Genomic DNA, 23,478 nt, shown 5'->3' on the forward strand with positions numbered 1-23,478 from the left:
GAGATAAATCAGAATGCAAAAAAGGGCATTGAAGTGATTTAAAATGTGTCACGGTATTTGTTGGTGCCAGACAGGCTAGGCAAAGAGAATTTCTGAAACCTCTGTTTTTGTATGCTCATCCATCTCCTCGTGCTTATAGAGAATAGTTCAAGAAACCATAAAATGTCCGTTGAGCAGCAGTGCCCTGCATGAAAATGCATTGTTGATGTCAGAGATCAAATAAAGATTTGTGCATTCAATACATTAGATTTTTCAAAAACACAAATTTATGCCAGGAGCTTTATCACAAACTGAAACACATTATATAGATTGATTACACACAGGTGGATGCTTGAAAGCCTTTATTTATGTTAATAATGATGATTTTATATTCACAGCTAACGAAAACATGACATTTAAAATGGACCTATTAAAAATTAACTAAAAAACAGAATTGTGGGATTAAAAAAAAAGAGTGTTTAATGCCTTCTTAAAGGTTATTTTCACAAGGTACTTTTTAGTCTTGCAAACAACCTATCGGGACAAATATTCTAATTTACTCAATATGACTGGCTCAGGTTGGTATGGCAACAATTGTTTAAAAAAAAAAAAAAAAAAAACACTAGTTACAACCAATGTACACAGGGCCACCTCCAACATTTCAAATCTAAAAGTAGATGGACTAATGCAGCAGAAGACCATCTAGCATGTCTTTGCTGCTTTCAACAGGAAACTGGTCAGATTTTACACAGCTTCACCAAAATGAAAAACTTTGATGCCGTCTTGTATCAACAGTTCAACCTGGTGGGAGTTGTGCAAATGGTGTGAGGATATTTTTGGCATACTTTAGGCTGTATCTTGCTAACTGAATCTAGTCAATAGAGATCTGCAATGATTTAGGATAAAAAAAATACATATATATTTTCCTTTAAGTGTTGTCATAAAAAAAATAAAATAAAAAGCCTCTTAAGAAAAAAAAATGCTATTGCTTGCATGTTAAAACATTGTAATTATAACGAGTTCCCACACACAGTTAATACTCTAGCATATAAAATTTGATCATGACATAAGCCAGACTCCCACAGGTTTTTGTGAATTTCTCAAAACTGGAACATAGCTCTTACATCAAATGCATACAGCCTCAGTGCAGCCCTGCTAGAGATTCTGTTGCAACATTTAAATCACAAAAATAATCCAGTAATAATGTAATTCATTCTCCCATTACACAACGTGGTGACATTGAATAGTTGCAGCTGGAAATGAAACATGCGATGTGATAAAAACTGTTACCCTATTCTCGTTTTCAACATAATGTACCTGGGACAAATTAAAATACAAAAATGAAAACTGTTTACAACAAAGGTTAATTTTCTGTACCTGATCATAAAGAAGGAGAAAAAAAGCAACACACTACTCCAAAGAAATAACAGGTCTTGATGTTTGCAAAATCTCCTTCATTTTGTCTTGTTTAGACCTGTGTGGCACATGCTTTGCAAAACACCAGCATAATAAGTAAATAAAGATGATTTACCGAGCTCCTTTTCACACAGATGTCACAACCTGCTTCACAGAAAGGGTAACCCAACAACATACACAATACTGCACAATTCAGAGAACAGAACAATCACAATCATACATGACAAGATAGAAAACAGTGTTTCATGTGCTTTAAAGATCAACGTGCACCATTCTTACAGAACTGGCCTGTTGCTAATTGGATCTACAAAAATTCAAGATGTCCAAAAAATCAATTAGGAGACACAGAGTCATTCCTGCACAACTGCTTGTGCAGAGGTCCCATCCTCCCACAGCTACATTCTGCACATTACACTTCAAACTTTCATTTGACCTTCCACTGATCCACATATCTCTGATTCGTATCTTCTTGCTTCGGGCTTTAGTGTATAATGATTATAAATGCATGTTTGCAGCTTTGTAAATGTGTGTTTAGCAGCCTGCATGTGAGCACTTTTAATGGTGACATTTCTTGCCTTTGAAGTCTTCCTCCCAGGACACCACAGCAGCTCATCCTTTGTATTTATTTATTTTTCGTATGACAGCCGGATGAGTGCAACTGGCAGTCGTATTAGAATTTCACAAAGGCTGTGTTTTACCCCTGGTGCTGGTATGAGAGGTATTGTTGACAGTTGTAGAAGAGAAGATAACTGGGTTAATTAGGGCCAAAAACCTCATTAGTCAGCACGGAAGGGAAGTTTTAAAGTTTATCAGTTCCTGTTTCCTTATTTTGAGGATGGTTTAAGGGCTGACTTGCAGACAAGTTACAAAGCGGATCCTGTTGGAAGAAAAAACATTGAGATGAAATATTTTAATCAAATCCCCTCCTGCAAAGCGCTCGCCTCACAGCCACCTCATTCTCCATCATTGTTTTCCTTTTAATGTGTTCCAACTGTGAGATATCACAAATAGTGCCTCGTTTCAATTTGCACATATTCATGCGAACAAAGACGATCTGCGGTGGGGAGTGTTCCAGTCATGTGTATGGACACAGAGAAACCACGCAGCCAGGTAGATTCACACACAAACAAGGCTCTGGTAGGTGACCAGCGCTGCGCTGGCATCCTCCAGTACGTGAGCAGATGTTCAGGAGCTGAATGCTCTTTTTTTTGTTCCGGTCTCTAAAGAAAACGGCTGGTGAAATAAAAAAAATAAAAAAAGATTGAGCTTGGGAGTTCCCTCATCTCATCAAGCTTACTGTAACCTCCTGAAGACAGGCTGAGAGTCAGGGTCTGACAATCCAGTCAGTAGCCAAGCCTTTATCTCTAGAGGAAACATGTAATTTTGGCTACTCGCTTCAAAATTTGGCCAACACAAACAAATTCCTTGATTATAAGCATTGCAGGTTCTTTAAAAAACACCCAGCAGGTGATTTTTTTAGGATGTTCCTTCTGTCAAACTGACTGCACTGTTAAATGAGCTGAAGAAATCAGCTTCAATTAAAGATCTTTGGGATAAGCCCTAAATATCAGGTATTATCATTCACTCAGAAAAGTTGAATTGTATTAAATGAAAAGGCTTTTTTTATCACAAGATGCTGGAAAAACAATTCAGATGCAGCCTTTGAACTCAACCTGCAACATGTATTATTCCAGTCGTCTTGATCATTTGGAAGGAAAATGTTACATCAACAAAGAAACTGATTTTTACACAGATGTTTCAGGTTGCCGGAGGACATGCCAGCCGGATACAATGCACGTCAAACCCATGTGTAACTACCAGCACAGCTTGTAATGAAAAGTGCCTTTGGCTCAACATCTCATCATTTTATTGACTTTCTTTTAAAACATTTTGCCTCGAGGAAAAACGTTTTCTTTAGATCATTCGTGGACGCATTTTGTTATTTCTGTTCTTCACTTTAAATAATATGCTATACTTATTTTATATTTTATAAAAAAAAACAAAAAACAATATGTTTTATTCTAATTCTTTTTTTTTAGCACTGCATTAGCACTTCTGGGAGGTACCTGTATCATTTCAAATCACAAAGAAAACCACATGGTTGGTGACAGTAACATGTAACAGTACATAAGAATCAGGCTTCTGTTCAAACTTCAGTTAATAAATAATGCGGCAGACCTTTTTTTTTCAAATTCCGACATCTACTTGATTATATGTTCTAAAATGTAAAAAGACTGGAAAGAAACTGAGAAGATATGGCTGAATTTTTCCCAGTAAATAAGCACCTCAGAGTTAATGTGATATTTTTACAACCTTGTGTCCCAGTGCAGCATGTGCAGCTGTTGGGAAAATCCCCTCTCCTCCATCAACATTCCTCTGACTCGCATTTTATACATTCATAAAGTCTGGGCTGACTGAATGCTCCAGAGTGCCATTTGGACTTGAGCTGACTTTTCTCCAGTATTTTTGATGTTTACATTCGACTTGATGTTGTTTCAGGTGAGTAATTCATTTAAGTGCAGAGCGAGCCTAATAAGCTGCTCTGCCTTAGCAGACTGCTATTATTTGACTCCATTTTCAGAATACGTGAGTAGCAGATTGAACGTTTTTTCAGGTTTACTGTTTCTGATAAAACACTGTGATCTGTAGCAAATGCTCATTCTCTGGTGGTTTATTAAATTGTTTTTGAGTTGGGCAAACATGATTATTGATAGGTGCAAAATGATTTTAATGGTCGCAACCTGATAATCAGGTTGTCTTTGAGGAAGGTTAAACAGTATTTAATCTGACAGCAATTAGCCATCAACATACTGCTGTTGTTTAGATGTTGTTTTGTCCATAAATGTAAAATTCAACACTTATTTTTAAAATAAAATGCCTGTTTTTGTAGCAATTGTATATCTCTGTATGTCATCAAAAAAATAAAAAAAAAATAAATAAATAAAATAAAATACAAAAAAAACCCAAAACACAACAGAACAGTTTTTTTTTGTGGGCCATTGATCTGCTGGGCCTTTAGGTCGAATGAAGACAAAACATTGCAATTAATTCAAGGAAGTGGGGATTTTTCATTAAGTAAATATATAATTAGATTACTACCTACTCATCAGTTAACACTGAATGAATCTTCTTGTCGTAGTGAGTGGTAGGTGTAAGAAGTTGTAGAATTAGATCCATTTCTGGCAGTCACTTAAATGTCCTTTTGTTTCATACCACCTTTTCGGTTTCATGTCGGAACAAGGAAAGACCTCCAAATACATATTTCTTCCCTGTTGGAATATATAAGACCTTGTCAGGTGTTGTTTGAAGGATAACTTACACAGGACAAACCATCAGTTCATCGGATAACAACCCTGAACATGGTGTGCATGGCGACACATGCTGACCCTCAATTTAGAAAGATAATTGCTGGACATTTTTATAACTTAAATCCTGATGTCAGCTCGAAAGCATGATATATAATGATGGATGCACATTTCTGAAAAAAGTAAAGTGCACAAGAAACCAACATTTACTTAAGCCCATCTTCGGGTTTAATGTGGCAAAAGGGTGACTGTTAATGCTTGAGGTCCTCATGAGTATTTGTGTAGGGTAGACCATATTAAAAACGACATACACGTTACATAGTTATATTGTACACCAAAAAATCCAGTCCATGATATTAATAACAAAAATATATTTTTAAAGGTGTAGAAAAACATTACCACTACTAGTCATAGTTCTGCATTCATCACATCTTAAATATGGGACAATTACCTCCAGTGAGACAAAACTGCTCAGGTGGAAAAATGTGACAATCAGACGAAGCTAGCAAGTCTTCCAAATTTCTGACTTCCTTTAAACACACCAAACTTCTAACCTGTTATCATGATGATCAATTTAAAGTCAGTCCTAGCTCAATTCAATTTAATTATGTTTATTGTCAGCCGATTCACAATAAACATCTCATGATAATTTAGAAAATAAACAAATAAAATAAATATGCAGAAATATATAATCGGTTCAATTAATTGGGTAGATAGATTCAAAAACGCACATTACAATTTGATTCAAGTTATACAAGTGCATTGAAGTTTAGCTGTTTATGTCAGTTGATAAAAAAGTTTTCTGAAAACCATGTTGATTGCATCAAGTCAGAGGTTCTGCAGAAAACCCTCATGATGAGCAGGCGTGTTATTATAGTTTGAAGGAACAATTTTTAACTTAGCTTTATCTCGAGGAGAAACACAGCTGGCCTATAAGGATTGAGCCAGTAGTAAAAATATGGTGTGAAAAGGAGATGGAGGGAGTATCTCCTATTATTAATAATTTGAGTGAAATGTTTGAATACTGCTTGTAGAGTAATTGTGATAATGTTTGCACAACTGCCAAACTGAAAACAAAGCAGCACAGGCCCTTTCATGGTTTGGAAAACAAAACCCAGCTGCTTTTGCTGCAGCTCATCCTATTTTGCTTTTTACTGAAAATAGAACTGGCATCTGCATACTTAGGGGATGCAAATCTTCATTATATTTGTGTCTGGGAAATCTCTTTCTCATCATTTGCACTGTTGTCGTAACTCCATTGAGAGGACCTTGCACCATCAAAAAATGGCTTTCATTTTTATTCAGCATATCTGAACAGCCTTGGGCTATTGCTGGCACGCGTTGTGCAAAATTATATTTGAGTGGCTTTACAGGAGCCCCAGTGCTTGTGCTTTGCATCAAATGAAATTTCCATCCTGTTCTATCCTCCAACCTTTTGATATGTTTTTTTTTTAGATTAAGGGTTTTCTTGCCTAAAGAAAGATAGACGGAAAGCAATGTTTGCATAAGATTAGAAATTTGACATAATTCTCTTTCAAAATCCAAACATCTGATAGTACAGAGTCTGCTGATAAAGGCTTAGCAGATAACTTTATTTGAGTAATAATGTAATACTGTACCTACCTACACCAGCCTGAATGTTCGCTGGGAAAACTGTCATGGTAAGCGTGTAAAATGTGGTGGATGTGAATCACAACTGGGTTTCAGACATATTTGAGATTGCAGAAGAGGAATGTGGGCTGTTTGAGGGAAGAAGAAACAACCAGAAAAAACAAAGACTATGAAAAGTCGGAAGAAGGTGTTGATGAGAATAGACATGGCAGAATTTCCCTGCATCAACTTTTGGATAGCTGCCTGGGGCCTGATCGGATTAAAGAGTGTTTTAATGTGACCTTTGTGCTGTGTTTTGATATTAACATGCTACACATTTCCCTTTGTGCAAGGTCACATTTTTTACACAATATGCACCATGTAGACTAAGGAAGTTTCTACCTGTGATACAGCGAATTGAACATATGCAGCTACACTGTCTCATTGATTCATTATCAGACATTTTGACAGAGCAACCTACTCTTAAAACAAACAATGTGAGGCTGTTGCCCATAACCTTGCTGTCACATTTTGACAATACACACAAAGGGTGGCTCTTTCCTGCTAAAGAAACATATGCTGAAAAAGAGGCAGATACTTGAGCTCAAACAGAGAGCATGGCAGAAGACAACAGAAATGCTGGGAAGACAGATCTCCCTCTGTCTCAGTGCGAATAAACTATTCAGTACCGCTAGTATGAGAACAGAAGCTGTTAAAGTAGTCACTCACTCTTTTACTGCTCCCACAAAAAAAATGCAGCTAAGGAGACGTTGCAGAGAATATGGTTGTTTTATTTTATGGTGAAAAGGATTTTTCTTTCCACTTTTCTTTTAAATTTCTATGCTGTGCTTAATCGCCTAGACTGTGTTTAATATTATATGTATAAGTAAGGTAGAATTCAAATTTTCAAAAGGTTAAAAAAAAAAATATATAAATAAGTATGCAGACTTGTTTCCAAATGTATCTTCCTTAGGTATTTTCTCATTGACTGTAAGCTATTTCCAATTTGATTCTACATATGCAATCAAGATAAGTGGGGGGCAATAAGCCAAGTAAAAATTTAATTATAGGGAGTTATCTTTTGATCCACTTCATAAGACTGATGTATAACACCACGGACTTAGTGCTCAGAAAACACTGACTTACTTTGAATAAAATAATCTCATTTTCTGCCAGTACTCACCAAATTAAGATTTACCTTTTCCGTGTAATCTAGCCAATGAACTGTGCCACAAAACAAAGGAATGGATGCCATGGATTATTTTCTAATTATATGTTTTGTGGATGTAATTAAAGACAGAATTTGGGACTATTCTAAGTTGCAACCAATGCTGTGAAAATCTGAAAAGCTTTTTGTACAAATGTGAAAAAATGTGTTACATTTGTATAACAGAAAGTTCAGTATTGTACTCTCATAAGGGGTACGACACCAATGGATCCACTGACTAGCATGTCAGAGTTTTAAGGGTTAACATTAAGGGTTTAATCCAATTATTTACTGTGACTATTTCAGGTCAGTTAGGTTAGGATTTTATTATTATTATTATTATTATTATTGCAAATGTCAAATTGATTGTATTTTTTTTTAGCGATTTTGGATTTTGGAGTCAAGACTGGTCAATTCTACAGTCAGGCATTCAAGCTGCCTTTCTTTCAAGTCTCCCTGCAAATTTTTTGTGCATCTGAGAACAGGGCTTTTTGAAGATCACTCCAAAACACACTTGTTTTCATACAGCCACTTAACAAATTTGCTTGTATGCTTAAAACATACAAGCAAAGACCTGTTACTGCTGATGTCTTGAGATGTTGCTTAAACATTTCCATGCAATGTTATTTTTCTGACACAGTGCATCGTGTGAAATGCAGCAGTCCTTTTCTGCAGCAAAGCAATCCCAAAACATTTTGCTGTCACCCTCATACATCACTGTTGGCACCGTGTTCTTGGACAGTCAAGGATCATTTTTGTAGCTCTTACTGGTGTAACGTGAGAAAAAGAAAAGGTTTATCGTCATTTAATTTTCAACAGTGAAAGTATTATAATATGTGATGCTTGTCCTATTCTTAAAGTGCATGTAAATATCTAGCCATGTGAAAGTTAACGATGCATCCTCCTTACAAATAGAGTCTATTTATAAGCCGAGAATACCACGATATAAAAGATGATGGCATATTTTAGGTTTTCATAGAATTACCAGATTGTTTCATTCTGTAGTAAAGGCAATGTTGCTTCTTATCTGTGATGTACACAGGGTAAATAAAAAAGCAAGGTCTTACATGCTGATTTTGTTGCTGTGAAATCTAGACATCAAAATACACAATGCTGAGTGCACCAACAACAAAATGGTTACAAAGAAAACCAGGTCCATAAAAGGCAAGGGCTGAGGCAAGGACAGCCATATTCAATAAATTTCAATATTATTGCAGAGTTCATGTATTTCAGTAACAATTCAGTATTCACAGAGACTAGCCTTCAAGCCTTTATTCCTATTAAGTATGATGATTTTCCATATATAACTAGTAAAAACATGACATGACATTTAATATTTCCTTAAAGTAGACCAATAAAAAAACTCTTAATACAGAATCATAGACTCATTTAAAAGCATGCTTACTACCTCTTAAAGGGTAGGGATTTACATAATACTGGGACAGTATTATGTAAAATCGAGATTTTTGAGCTTTACATCATGTAATAATGTTATTCTTTCATCCAAAACACACCTGGATTACTTTCATGCATGTTTGAGAAATACTTAAATCTCTCCTGGTAGCCATTCTGGGTACAGAAACGTGTGGTGTAACCGAGTGCTGCCTTTTTGATGAATCTCTTCCCCGGAGCTTCAGTCTCCTTACCGAGCTTCTGCATTACATAATAATACTGTATTATTACTGTAAAAGCTGCTCCTTGAGCTCTCAAGATAAGCTGTAGCAGAAATTAGCTGAAGCTGGAGAGTTGGAAAGAACACAAGCTTCTTAAAGAGACAGAGACCCAATTGCAATGTCAAATTTCTTTTAAGTCATGTTTGTTATATACAGTATTTTTTATAACAACTGAAGGTAACATGGTAACTTGATTGTGCTACATAATGGTACTATGTGCCTGGAAAATACATACTAACAAACCCCAACTAAACAAAATGCAGGGATCATCACATCACAATTAAATTGTCAGAGTTTAGAAAAGTGTTGCTGTTATTTTTAAAGCAACTGAGGGCCAAATAAAAAAAGCATCATACAAACAATATGTGGGGAAAAGAGTGGATGGCCAACAAATTAGAAATGTTCTACGATGTACCTCAAGGTATTACCTACATCTTTAGATTTGTTACTTAGTTTTGGAAATTCTGTCCAAAATTCTGCATTCATTCCAAATCCTCACTAGAACTGCATTATAGAAGTATTGTTTATATATATATATATATATATATATATATATATATATATATATAAACTAAGGATATCAGTCATATTTAAAACATTCCTGGAAAAAAAGATAAAAGGCTTAGAATTAGTTCTCATTTTTACATTTTGGTGTGCAAATGAAACAGGTATTTTATATAGAAATGCTCATAAAGACTGACTCTAGTAAATAACATCAGATTGAAATTGATTTTCAAATTGCTAGGTGATGTAATCTCATTAAAACCATTAAATCAAAGTTCTCCTTCATACTAACATTTCAATAATCAACCCATGTGCCTCTCTCTGACAGTGCACAAACACATAATGAATGGTGATCTAACATTTTTAACCTGTAAATGTTCCTCTGCTCCACCAACTGCTGTGCATTCTGCCTGCGCTGTCAACCGTGTTGTCGGAGTGAGGTGATTTTTCAAGCGTGCTCTCCTCACAAGCGCTCACATGGTTGACTTAACTTGACAGAATGTCATCAGAATATTGTAATTGGACTTAAGACCATCCAAACAACAACACGCATTAATTGACTGACAGGACTCAATACGGAGATAGAGACTAACGTGAGTTCTGTCTGGACAACAGTCTGAAGATTTGCATGACATTTTTTTATTTTATTTTATAAATGTATTTTTATTCATACAAGCTCTTTCAAAAACAGTGTTTAGAGTAGAGGAAAAAACTGTGAGGCCCCCAAAATAAGTGGCCATTTGGATTTGCACTATGCAAATATGGACGAGCCTCCTGTTTTATAATTGCTGCATCTTTCAGTTGGCAACAGCTTCTTTAGAGGCCAATTCCTTGCCATGCATCAAGTAGAGAAAAAGAGATTGCAGAAACTGCTAAAATTGGATAAGGAACTTTCCGGCATATTATTAAAAACTGTAAGGAAAGTGCTGAACCAACATCTTTGTGGAAAAAATGTGATTGTAAAGAAAATCTGGAATCATTTAAGCATTTGGTGAAATCAAATTGAAGAAAAACAGCAATTGTACTCAGAGTGATGTCTAATAGTGAAACCATAAGAGCATTTAGAAATGCACAAAGTGAAGGGAACTGAAGAGATTGGGACTGAGCAGCTGTATGGTCATAAGAAAACCACTAATAGGTGAGACCAACCAGAGTAAAAGGCTTCAATTTTCAAGAGAGCATGAAGACTGGACTCTGGAGCAATGGAAGAAGGTCCTGAGTTTTAATAGAATTATGTGCTAAAAGAATGAGGTCAGCCGACTACCTGACTATACTGAATGACCAGTTTTTCCTTCCCTATATTCTATAAGATGACAATGCCCGGATTCCTTGGGCTCAGATTGTGAAAGAGTGGTTCAGGGAGCATGAGACATGATTTTCACACATGGATTGCCCACCACAGACTCTGGACCTTTAGCCCTTTGAGAAGATTTGGTTTGTGCTAGAAAAGGCTTTACGGTGTGGAATACGTCAAAGTACATGCAACATTTGAATGTCTATTCATTTAACAAATACGCTTTGTGTCCAGTAAATATGTATGTTTTACTGCATGTGAAATGAGACTCCTTGCATGCATTTAAATAGATGTAATTTATTTTTATTTTGAAAGTTTATATGTGTTGTTGCTGTTACGGCTTCCTTTCACTGCCATTCTGCTGCTGCTCTGACTTTTTCAAATATTAAGTTCCTCCAAAATTGAGCATAGTTGGCCAGTGTGGACTAGCATCAGTGCTGTTCATGAATCTTTAGCTTGACGGCTTGAAACTGGGCTTTTACTTTGTACGCTCTGGAAATAATTTTTTGCTAGCATTTTTTCATTCCCAGTGTACAAGCTTCTGATTTTCATTTGACAAGTTTACAAGGGTCTTCGAGGCTTGGTCAGTGGTATTTTGTATGTTTTTTTCAATCATGCATCTGTAGAAGTCACTTAATGTCTTGTTTATGTGAAAGTTTTCAGCTATATCTTTTGTTGCCGACATCTGAAAATACCATAATAATAATAATTTTAATAAGTGCCTGGCCAATTTAACTGTGGTTAAAAATTGCTAAGGCAGTAAGTATAAATCTGTTTATTTTATTTTATTTTATTTTTTGTATCAGCTAAATTCAGTTTAGTTTATTTATATAGTGTGGATTCAGAGGAAATACAATTTCAAGGCACTTGACGAAATAAACAAATCCAGTTCATGGACTGAAATGTGTAATTCCTCCGCACAATTCAGCCAGATACATTTCAGTTTCAACTTAGCATAACATGACAAATAGTTTAAAAAAAAAAATCTAATTAAGTAAACCTATCAAGTCATTAACTTTGCAATCTCTGATTCAAAAGATCATGTGCTGACAGTGAAGAGAAAAGATTCCCTTTTAAACCTGCTTAGTTTTGTGTAAGCAGCTATTTGCTTCGACTGACTGAGAGTTTGAGAAGACTGAGCACACACACACCAAACACACAGACGCTGTGGTCCAGCAGCACTTTATATGTTAACGAAAAAATTAAAGAGCAAATAGATGTAGTGGCTTTGTTTAGGAGAGAAACACAGCTAAGCCGATATGCTCTGAGTCATTAGTGAAATGAATAGGATAAAAAAACAGAAGGCATGAAGTTAGTAGCACCATTTGTTCCTTTAATTATTTTGTCTATACGAGAGATAAAATGGAAGCATATTCTAAACATATCCAACTGAGAACAATAACAATCTTTGTTTTGCACACAAACGGTGAAATAAATCAGGTTGTGCATTAAGGGGATTCTCCCTTCTCACAGCTTCCTGCCTCAAAGTGTGAAACAAAACATTCCTATAACCAAAAGGATGAAATAAAATGTGCTTCATGGCATTAACATTCAAAATCATTCAAGTGAACAACAATGCATGACATGATCCAACAAATAGAGAAATGTCTGTCATTTCATTGTTGCAGATATTATAATTTAATGACTACTACATTTTTAATATGGCCGTAATTTTGATATGCAGAGCGAGTGCTGACAGTCATTTTTTCAGCTAAGGATATTTAGATAAACCAAGTGTTAAATTCTACTTCACTCATAACTTAGTTAAGTTTAAAGTCAGTGTTGTCAGCAAACTTAGGTAAAGGCTGTTTTACTATTTTTAGAAATACTAAAACAGCCTTTTGGTTAGTTCAAATCATGGAAAATTTCTCTCACTTTAAACTTTCCAGGCTTAAGGATGAGCTATGGCAGCTCACCAAAGCAACCTGAAGCTGTACAAACACTATTTGAGCAGTAAAACTTCATTTAAAAAAAAAAATAGCAATTTTCTTTGAGATTGGCAAATGATTAATGCTCCCTAGTGTGTACACTTGTTTCTAAACATAGGATCAGGATCCTACAAAACAGGCATCAGAAGAAATGCAAAGTAAATAAATAAATAAATATCTTGGCTTTAAATGAGACAGGGCAATTCCCTAATAATAAATGGTGTGATGAACTGTTAGCCAGGAAGTTGGACTGTGACATTGTTGCTGTGACCTTTAGCATTTTAGGCAGTGTCATCTGTGTCAGGTGTGAGGAGCTTTAGTGAAACTCCATCCATCAGGCTGATTATCTTATGAACATACAAAATGTGCTTTCTTGATAACTGAAAATAGAAACCAAAATTTGAACATTACAGACAAATTAGTAATAGTAATTCATTTTGTGATGACGATGGATAACGTACCTCTTAACGAGAGGTCACCTCACACACATCATCCTGTGCATGCAATCAGATGCCTTTAAAATAGTTTTTTCAGCTTTTCATTCGTTGCCTTGCTTGTATTGTGTCTTTTCTGGTTGCCGTGTTGCTTTGGTTGGTAACTGTGTGTTTATATTTTTTCTAGGCGTTTGGGGGGCATTGAGGTGATGCAGGTCCCTCGGTTATCCCAGTGGACGAGCCAAGTAATGACGGGTGCATTTGTCTGCTGAACGCCCCCCCATCACCACCAGCCTCCATCCCTCCTTCCCTCCCTCCCGCCCTCTATCGCTGATGGCTCTATGGGGCATCATCAGCCTCAGCCTTCATTGCTGGGTGTGTTTACGACCCTGCGCGACAGCAACAGCTGCTCCAGCCAGCCTCCCTAATGACAAACCCGGGGGACCTCTCGACTGGCTCCTTTCAGATAAGGGGCCCTTCCACCACTCCCCAGAGTACATCGACTTTGTGGAGAAGAACCGGCAGGGCTTCTCGACCAGATACAAAATATACAGGTGAGCTGTGCTCATGTGATGAAATGCCACTTTAAATATATCTACACCTTCACATATTTCACCAGACATCGTTTTTAGACATTAAGCAACTCTCTAGTTTCACAAAATACATTTTGAAGTTGCCTTTAAAAATGATCTTATGCTGTAAGAACGTTTCAACATCAGTATATCAGTAATCATTGGTATTCATACACATTTTTCTTAATCACAGTCTTTGCAGGAAATATGAAATCAGAGCAACTTATTCATCTCTGAAACCCTCCAGCTATTTTATTTGATTAATAAGAATGCGTAAATGGCAGCTAGGAGACTTTCTTTTAAAACATTTATGTTTCTGAATTAATTAAGTTATCACAAAAAAAATTTACAGGCACCAAAGACAAAGACTCTAAATTAAAATATTTCTGAAGGTGGCATAATGTAGTAATATGGAGTGAGAGCCATTCTGCATCATCCCACTGTGGTGCATTCACGACAGCCATGCTTTAGTCCACTTTAATGAAACACTAGTTTGTTTGCCTGGAAAGTCTACTTTGTTTGGGGAGCTTTGAATGAACAAATGAACTCTGACGTAGACCAAAAGAGCAAACCCTGATCCACCTAAAAATCTCAGTTTCGGTTCAGCTAAAGTGAACTCTGCTGTGGTTTGAATGCATATGCAAATGCCAAGCGGACTCATGACTGCTCCAAAAGCAGAAAGTGAACTATGGCACTGGGCATTATGGGTCAGTGTAACTAAACGCTGAATAATTTTACTGATGCATATTTTGAAAAGTGTAACAGCGGAAAATGCCCTTTGATGGACCCCAATCTTTCCCATGTGTACTTTTCATTGTGTCTAGTGACCTATTTCTCCCACAACGCTGTACGGCATAATGACACAGCAGCAAATGAATCAATGAATGTTTGTTGCAAGACTATTTAGATTTTTTGTGAGTGCATTGCTGAAGTATTCATACCCTTTGACTGTCGTTATAAAACAAAAGTAATCTAAAAATCCAAAAACTGTGGCTTACATGCGAATGCAGACCCTTTACTCTAGAACTCTAAATTCAAAACAACCATTTGCCAGATTTTCAGAAGTATCAGAAGTCACAAATGCTACATTTTGTCAATTTGTATGAGTTAGTAGTATAAATACAGCTGTTCTGTGAAGGCCTTAGAAGTTTATTAGGGAATATTTATGACAAGAAAAGAGAATCATAAAGACCAAAGAAGACGCCAGGCAAGTCAGAGATGAAGTTGTGGAAAACATGTAAGTCAGGGTTAAATTAACAAACAAAATCTAATAGCACATGGTGTAGAAGTGGCGTGGCAGTCCCAAACACAGAGGCTGTTATTTCTTGATGCAGCTGATTCCAGAATATGAGATTATCTCTCTCCTCATTTTCTTTAAAACATAGAATTTAGATTTAATTTTATTCATCTTATTAGCCTTTTAAGTTTAATTTTGAGCTCATTGAAGCCCTTTAAATATCTTCGATGTATTTTGAGCGTATTTATTTGATCTGCTGTAAATAAAGGCCACTAGTAGTGGCAGTAAAAATAAATAAAAAAATAATAATAATAAAAAGCATCGGACTTCTCATTGAAAGCTATTTTTATTACATTCTCAAACAATGGAAAGAAAAGGCCACAACTGCAAACATACCAGGACTTGGCGATGCTCCCAAAGCGATAGACCAGGCAAGGAAAACATTAATCAGAAAAACATCTAAGTGGGTCAAAGCAACTCTATAGAGCTTCTGCAGTTAGGGTGGTGAAATCTGTTAACATTATTATCTGTTGATAATTATTGGTTTTGCAATTCACAAATCTGATCTTTATGGCACAGCAACCACTTGACAGCTATTGCTGAAAGAGAGAAGTCACAAATAGTTAGCCTAATAGCATAATTGCCTAAGACTCCTCTGCAGCTTGCATCAAAACATATAGCAGACTAAGCAAATATTATGTAGGAAAGTGTCCTGGTTAAATGATATCGGTTTATAACTTTTTGGCATTATTGGAAAATCCAGTGTGTAGCAGGAAGCGAATACTGATTCCATACTTGCCACCCTGCCACCACAGTGGACTGTGATGGTGTGAACGTCATGCCACAGGGATGCTTTCCTCTTTTCATGAGCAGGGACAGATAAATTATGCAGTGTTAATGGGAAGAAAGGTTGGTCAAAGTAAAGAGCAGACCTGTGAGAAGTTACTCAATAATAGAAAAGAAAGGTAGGGCCTGGGAGGAAATGCAGTTAAATTAGTAAGTAACCATGTGTTCCCAGCACCCTTAAAACTATGTGCTTATCAGTTTGTGTTGAGATATTGTAGGAATTAAGCTAAGTAAAAATAACAATTTAGGAACAAACAGAGGGAATCCAAAACTGATGGGTATAAAACATTGTAAAAGTAATTTAATCTATTAATTTATGTTGATTTGTGTGTGCTGTCATAGAAAACTACCTTAACAAGAGAATCAATGAGAAGAAGTAACAGATTTATCAAAACCTTGCAAGGTGAGAGCAATTATACAGAGCCAAGGGAGTCTGTCAAGTCTGCTCTAGCTAACAGTGGTTCTGGCTGTCTTTTATAGGTTGCAGTCAGATCTTGTGACAGCAGGTTGTCACTTTTTGTGGGTATTTCCCAACAAAGAGAAGAGAGGCTTGATTGAACTAAAGGCGTGAAGTGGTGGATTGTTATGCACCATGTGCTTTATGGAGCTCAACAAATCTCCATAAAGCTCAACTGTTTGCCTTTTGTTAAGAAAAGAGTGTTGTCTCTATTTGATGGTAAAGAGGATAGCTTTGACCCTGACAAGTCCAGGACAGTAACACAAAGATTGGCCTCAAGCATGAAGGATCAATTCCCTGCTGTTTTTGACACAGATGAGAGAGCATTTGACCAACCTTATAAAACTACAGTATTCAGCAAATCTAGAAGAAAGTAGGGATGAGGAGCACATCATAACACTTTCTATTACAGCGTGCATGTATATAAATCTCTGATATGTATGTGATAAGAGAGTGTGTTTGCATCTTTACGGATGCAGATACAGATACATGGAGATATTATGTAAAAATATATATGTTTGAGCTTTACATGATGCTGTGTTGTTACTCCTTCTTAAAAAAAAACATAACCAAAATATTGCTTTAATTCTTTCATACATTTTTTTTGAGAAAACCTTGAATCTCCTGTGGCAGTCATTCAGGGGTGTCTAAATCCTTGCTGTCCCTCAGCACCACCTCCTCCCTGAAGCTGCAGTCTCCATCTTAGATTCCACTTCACAGACCACTTCTCCCCTGCACCTCCCTCACACAGCTCCTCCAGACTAGTGGCAGCAGAAATTAGCAAACACCCAGTAGAACTGAATGTTTGCTGAGCTCATGGAAGGTAATGTCCTTGATTCTGAATAATGTTCCTGATTGCACCCCATAAGAATCAGTGATTCACCCATTCGTTCACTAATTCACATTCTCATGCTGGTACTTTGTTGGGGCGGCTGCCCTAGTGCACATTACTGGAGGTGTGGCTTCCATTCCATCAGTGCCATCGGGCCCTATGACCTCAATGGCAAGTGAAGTGTCTTGCCCAAGGACAAAACAACTGAGACAGACGGAGTGGGCGTTCCAACTGGCAACCCGCCGGTTTTATGACAAACCCCTTGAAAAACCCTGCCAAACCCCACCAAAGACTGGAAAATTGATCGTCACACTTTACATCAAATCTCACTCGGTGCAAAGTGGGTAATACAAGCCACAAAAGGCTTATTTATTGTACTGTATTGAAATTATTGGCTTTTAATTCGCATATTTTTAATTCGACTGAAGTCATGTCTTTCATCTTTTCAACTATGCACTACTTCTGCGTATGCCACATAATAATACTTTGAAATACTTTTAATTTTATGGTTGTTTTATGCTATGTGAGCCTCATAGCGTTAAATTGGTGCAAGGTCCAGGCTTCCAGCAATAGTTAAGGGTTCAGACCAGCTGTACGAAGTAAGTCATAGAACAAAGGGCTGCTTTTTTAAATTATTTATTATTATTTTTTATTTTTTTATTTTTACCAGGCTATTAAAGCTTCGGTAGCAGAGAAAATATTTAATTTCTTAATTGCAACAAAGCTTCCAAATGGGTAGGTAGATATTTAATTAAATGACAGAGATTAAATGGAAAAAGGAGTATATTTTATTTAGCCTGACTGAATTAGATGCACATTTGCCAAATGTGAGTCCAAGGACAAAAATTAAACTATAGTTAAGTACATGTTTTGTTTTGCTGTGTTAATTCCAGTACACATACTTTGCACTACACTACGCTGATGCACATTTAGTTCCCCCCCTATGTATTTTGAAATATTTTAATTACTCATATGTTTGCTTTTGGGGACCTCCCTTAATAAACTAAACCCGATAGAAGGAAAAGAAAATGCAGCTGATGTTGCACAGTGGTAAGAGTACTTTATGAAAAACCGTTTTAAGGATGGGTTGAAGGCAGGCTGGATTATTTGGCTTGGGTTGTCATGCTGAAGAGATTCCTCACAGTCGTGCTTCAAACAATCTGCCGTATGCAGACAGAATCACGGTGTGCTACATGCTTGCATGAAGTTATCAGATGACTGTATATCACATTCCTCTGGCTTCCAGAGCCTCAGGGGTCCACCTGATCATGTGGTCAAATGAGATATGTTGATTAGTGGTTCAAAAGAAAAAAAAAAAAAAAGATTTGTCATGACAGCAACACAGTCTTAGGTGCTGGAACACAAGGGTATTAGTACAGATTGTGTCATGAATCACATCCATTGTCACTAAAAAGGATGTTGTCGGGGCTCCTGGAAATGGATAGACAGGGTTCTTGACATCTATGGATCGCTGTAGGGATGCTTTATAGCTTATGTGATCAGTTGCCGTGTTTAAGCTTTTTAATATTTCCTTCTCTGGCAAATGGCAGTGGTCCATTGGAGCTAAGCTGCATGGGCGGCAAGATTAATAGTCTTATCATGTGGCCAAGTGATTAGTGAGCTCTTAGTACTTATTACTCTGCATTATCACAGAATCCCCTGAGAGGTTTCTGTCAGCTGCAAGGTTGTGTTTGAAGCCCTCTAGATTACCACAATGCGGCACTGATTAATAGTGTTTATATTAAAAGGAAAAACTAACCTAAAAAGTAAATAGCCTGTAAATCTCCCCAAATTGAATTCACTTGGATTCAGTCCCATTCGATCTCATAAACCGAACCAGACAGCTGTGGGATTGTTTCTGTTTTGGCAAATAATAGCTTTCTTTTAGTGCCTGTGTGGGTGACCTGGTGATGATTTTTGAGTTGGCTTTCAAATAAAATAATCAGTAATATTTTTTTTTTTTATAAAAGAAATAATAATAATTAAAAAAAAAAATCACTGACATTTTTTTGTCAAGTCAAGGGATAGTGCTGTTCTTAACTAGTAATACTGGTCCTTATTCGCAGTTAAATTATGTACTTAAGTAAAAGAGTGCATTGTGACTCAAACTTGGGTTTGTCAAACATTGTTTCTTTGTTAATAATCAATCAATATAAAGTTAATTAGCACAAACTGAACCCCTAAGCATCAGACATCTATCCATAATCTAAAAAGCTGCATTTTTTTCTGAGCTCCTATATAACAGATCTCTCCCAGTCCGACCCTCTGATTAAATGAGTGACTTGCTATACACATCATGTTTATTGAGTAATTCACTAGATTTACTCAATAAGTGTTTTACCTGGGCTTTGGTTTGGCTCAAGAGTGCAAGCATGGCTCTTTTTTAGGAGTGAAATTTGCCATGGGAGCTTATACTGCAGCAAGGTCTTTTGTGATATGTAACACCTGGCATTCCCTACAACCAAGGCCATTAAAATCACTACCTATAGTGATTACCATCTCTCTCTGAGTTGGAGGGATATGCTGACAGTACACTTTTACAATTATTGGCTGACTAGCTAATCTCGTTGTGTTTCTTGAATTTGGTTTAGATAAAAATATATTATGTTTTATCATCAACATGTACACTCTTTGAGACAGGGTTTGCACACTATGTTTGTTGTTTGTCTAGTTTGGGCTCTCCATAAGTTTATTCAATATGTCTGATTTCAGAGTTCTAGGTAGCTGCTGACTGGAGTCTTCCTCCACCATGTCACAAAATGCTTTCTACACCACACAGAAAATATTGCCACAGCAATCTCAGCCACTCAATACAGCTTTTCAAATGTTGTCACACTGTACTACATAATAACTAGGAATTTAAAATGAGCAAAAGACTTATCTAACCTGCATATAGGCTCAACATAAAAAAAATAAATGGAGTTAGATGTATTCTGCTCTTCAGTTTGTAAATCAAACATATAAGAATATCTTCACAGATGCCACTGGAATGTTTAAACATATTTTAAAAAAAAATTACATATAAAATTGGACTCAACAAACGCTCTTTTGAATGATTCATTTCTTAGTTATTCAGAAAGTACTGCATAGGCACAGGTTATCAAGGAAGATCTCAAGGCATACGTCAATTTTAATACGTTTCCACAAAAATATAATTATCTTTGGATTGCAGAACATGAACTTTGATGTACCTCCTCAGGTTTTAACAAGTTGTTGTGTCGCTTTTCAGATGCGTTACCTGTATATCAATAAATAATGAGCCATGACAGCAGGATTCCAATAATTCACCAGACACAATTTATTTAACAAACCAGGGCACATATGGTACGCCCTCCCTCTGAGGTTGATGAGATCAAAATAAAAGTAACTTTCTGTTTGATACAGGAGGCACTTCAAGTACAGGGAACAACAGCAGATTTTGTAAGCCACAGAGGAGTCTGCAGAAGCTCTGAACAGAGTTTAGGTGAGAGTTATAAGGCAGACTCTCTCTGTGGTGCTTTTAAACTTCCAGTGCTACATTTTTGCTCATGTTTGTCACTTCATTTATTTTCCTAAATTCTTCTTTAAGGGTTTACGTTATTACTTGTGGCAACATGTACTCCTAAGGGTTCTTTAAAACAAATTTGAAGTCAACCTTAACAGCAATTTTCAACCCCTTTTATCATTTTGTAGAACTGGATAAACTTAATCAATTCTGTATATCATAGTCTGCCTCATTAATTTGGTTTATTGCTATAGGCTATAAAAGATCAATATTTCTCTTGAAGATTACAAATGACAATGATGACGTTATTAGTTATACTATTTTTAGGGGTGGGGGGTTTAGACTCCCCATAGGTCTATGGTTAGTCTGCACTGGTTCTGCACCACCACACACAGCTCATACAGACTGCAGAATATTTCAAACAAAAATAATGAAATCGACTGAATTTAGTATAGACATTTCTTGTCCCTAGGCAAATAAAACCTTGTCCTTACTTTGGGGATTCATTAACTTTCCCCCTAGAGGTACCAAGCACTTGGCATTTTGAATGAAACCTCTCCACACCTTGAGATTGCATTTTCTTAAAATCTCTAGGACCTTCTTTTGGGGTGAATGTTAAGTTCAGAAAATACTCCGTTTAAAAACGATCAGCCTAAGACACCACGAAGCGGAATGTGTCTCTACAGTTTTGGAAATTGCTGTGTTTTCTGTAAACTAAACCATAAAGGACAAAAATAGTGTATTACATATTTGTGAGATACTCTGGGTTAGTTTGACATTCCGATAAAAATACTTATCATATTTTATATCCGACATCTGACTAAGTAGAAATGCAAACTTGATAAAACAATTTACTCTGGAAAATCAGCTAACATTTGTTAAAAACAAGACTTTGTAAAAAGACACAATTTGTCAAATTAACACTTTTGGCAACCTGTGTATTTTGCTCTCTCTCTCTCTCTGACTCTTTTTCTCTGTCTCTCTCTCCCACACTTTGCATATTCTTGTACTCATTTTCACTAGACAAGGACTCTTAAGCATCATGTAGCACAGAACTCTTGGGTAAAAAAACAAAAAAAAAAGAGGAGGCGGAATGTGTCCCTACAGAAATTAGGCTCATGTACTAATTTCACAGTGTTACATAAGAACGGTATCCCTTACCTGGATTCATTGTTATAATCTGTAAATCTTGTTTGTTTTGGCCATGCCTTCTACATCTCTACACACGAGAGGCTGAAAAGCAGCTTATTGACCTTGTAAGAGACATGAAGACAAAACCCTCTCATCATTGTTCTTGTTAATTTTAACCAAGCAAAACTCTCCAAGAAATGTCCAAGGTACAGTCAACAATAAAGGGTTCCACCATGTGTAAAAATAAACGGGATCATTGCTATGCATCTTTAAAACATACATATTATACTGTCACCAGGGCCACTTTGGGAGTATCTGCTAGTCCTCATTCCAGCCTACAGACAGAAAAAAAAAATAATACAAAACTTCTTTGCCTCTGATTTAGATTTTTAGAAACCAGACTGGGCAGTCAAAGCCAGAACTTCAGACTCACTTTAACTCCACATATTGGAGTTCTGTTGTAGCTGTAGCCAGTTACCTGAATGAGCTGACTGATCATCATACACTGGGTTTTCTGAGGACATGTATGTGCAGTTTGCTTTCCGGGCAAACAGTTCTGGCAGATGTTGTATAGTCAACCTGGAATTACTCTTCATCCTGCACAATCTCGACCACCTAAGGAGATACGGCAGGATCCTGTTCCTGGATTTCACCTCAACCTTCATCATCACCAACACAAACATGCACCGCTACAAGCTTAATAAGCTCATAGTGTCGCCTTCTACCTGACAGCTTCCTGACTGACTGGCGGCAGCAGCTGAGACTGGGCACCAATATCTCCCACACAAGAACACTGCCCACTCTCCGCTTCTCTCTTTACTCACTTGACCGCACCTCAGCGGACCCATCTGTGAAACTCTTGAAGTTCACATAGGACATTATTGTCTTGGTCTGATCCATGACAAGTCAGCATAAAGACAGGAGGTGGATCAGCTGATCCACTGGTGCAGTCAGAATCACATGGAGCTTAACCCGCTCAAAACAGTGGAGATGATGATGCTCTTCCAGAGAACATCGCAAACAATATTAAACAATACACACACTTCATAGAAAAGGCAGGACAAGATGTTTTATTTCTACTCCAAGTCCTTTTTACCCACACTGTGGCAGTTTACTGATGCACAAATGGAGATAAAAAAATACAGTAAAATTATGTCAACTGGCATCAAAGATTTCAAATGGTATTTTATACCAGGTGGTATATTTGTACACCACCTGGTATCCATTTCATCACGGGTGTTATAAATGGTACTTGGCTTTTATTACATGTTTTATGTTAAAATATTATGAGCTGTCTTTAGAGATATCAGGGCTGGCTCATTATCATATTTCACCATAAAAAAATAATAAATTGTGAATGCCATTTCTCTTCCCAGGTAAATCTGTAGAACTAATGCCACAATTTAGTTTTACAATGTTTATTTTTTTCTTTATCTTATTTTGCACGTCAACAAGCAGCCACAATATAGTAAAAGGGCTGGCCTTACATTTCTTAACAGTTAAACCAATGTAAAATACATTGTAATATTTACCAACATAGTAAAACAGTTGAAGTTGTGTTTATATATATATATATATATATATATATA

General features: G+C 36.6%; 1 protein-coding gene across 1 annotated transcript in view; it reads left to right on the plus strand.

The window, feature by feature from the left end:
• The window catches only part of LOC103143871 (BMP/retinoic acid-inducible neural-specific protein 3-like), a 57,629-nt gene that overhangs the window by 4,817 nt on the left and 29,334 nt on the right, over positions 1–23,478 (plus strand). Inside the window, exon 2 of the mRNA XM_007560578.2 lies at positions 13,518–13,884. Within this exon, the coding sequence (XP_007560640.1) occupies positions 13,664–13,884 (221 nt within the window). The 5' untranslated portion in view covers positions 13,518–13,663. The remainder of the gene's footprint in view (positions 1–13,517; positions 13,885–23,478) is intronic.

The sequence above is a fragment of the Poecilia formosa genome, unplaced genomic scaffold (genome assembly GCF_000485575.1).
Source record: "Poecilia formosa unplaced genomic scaffold, Poecilia_formosa-5.1.2 Scaffold116, whole genome shotgun sequence".
Classification (NCBI taxonomy): Eukaryota; Metazoa; Chordata; class Actinopteri; order Cyprinodontiformes; family Poeciliidae; genus Poecilia; species Poecilia formosa.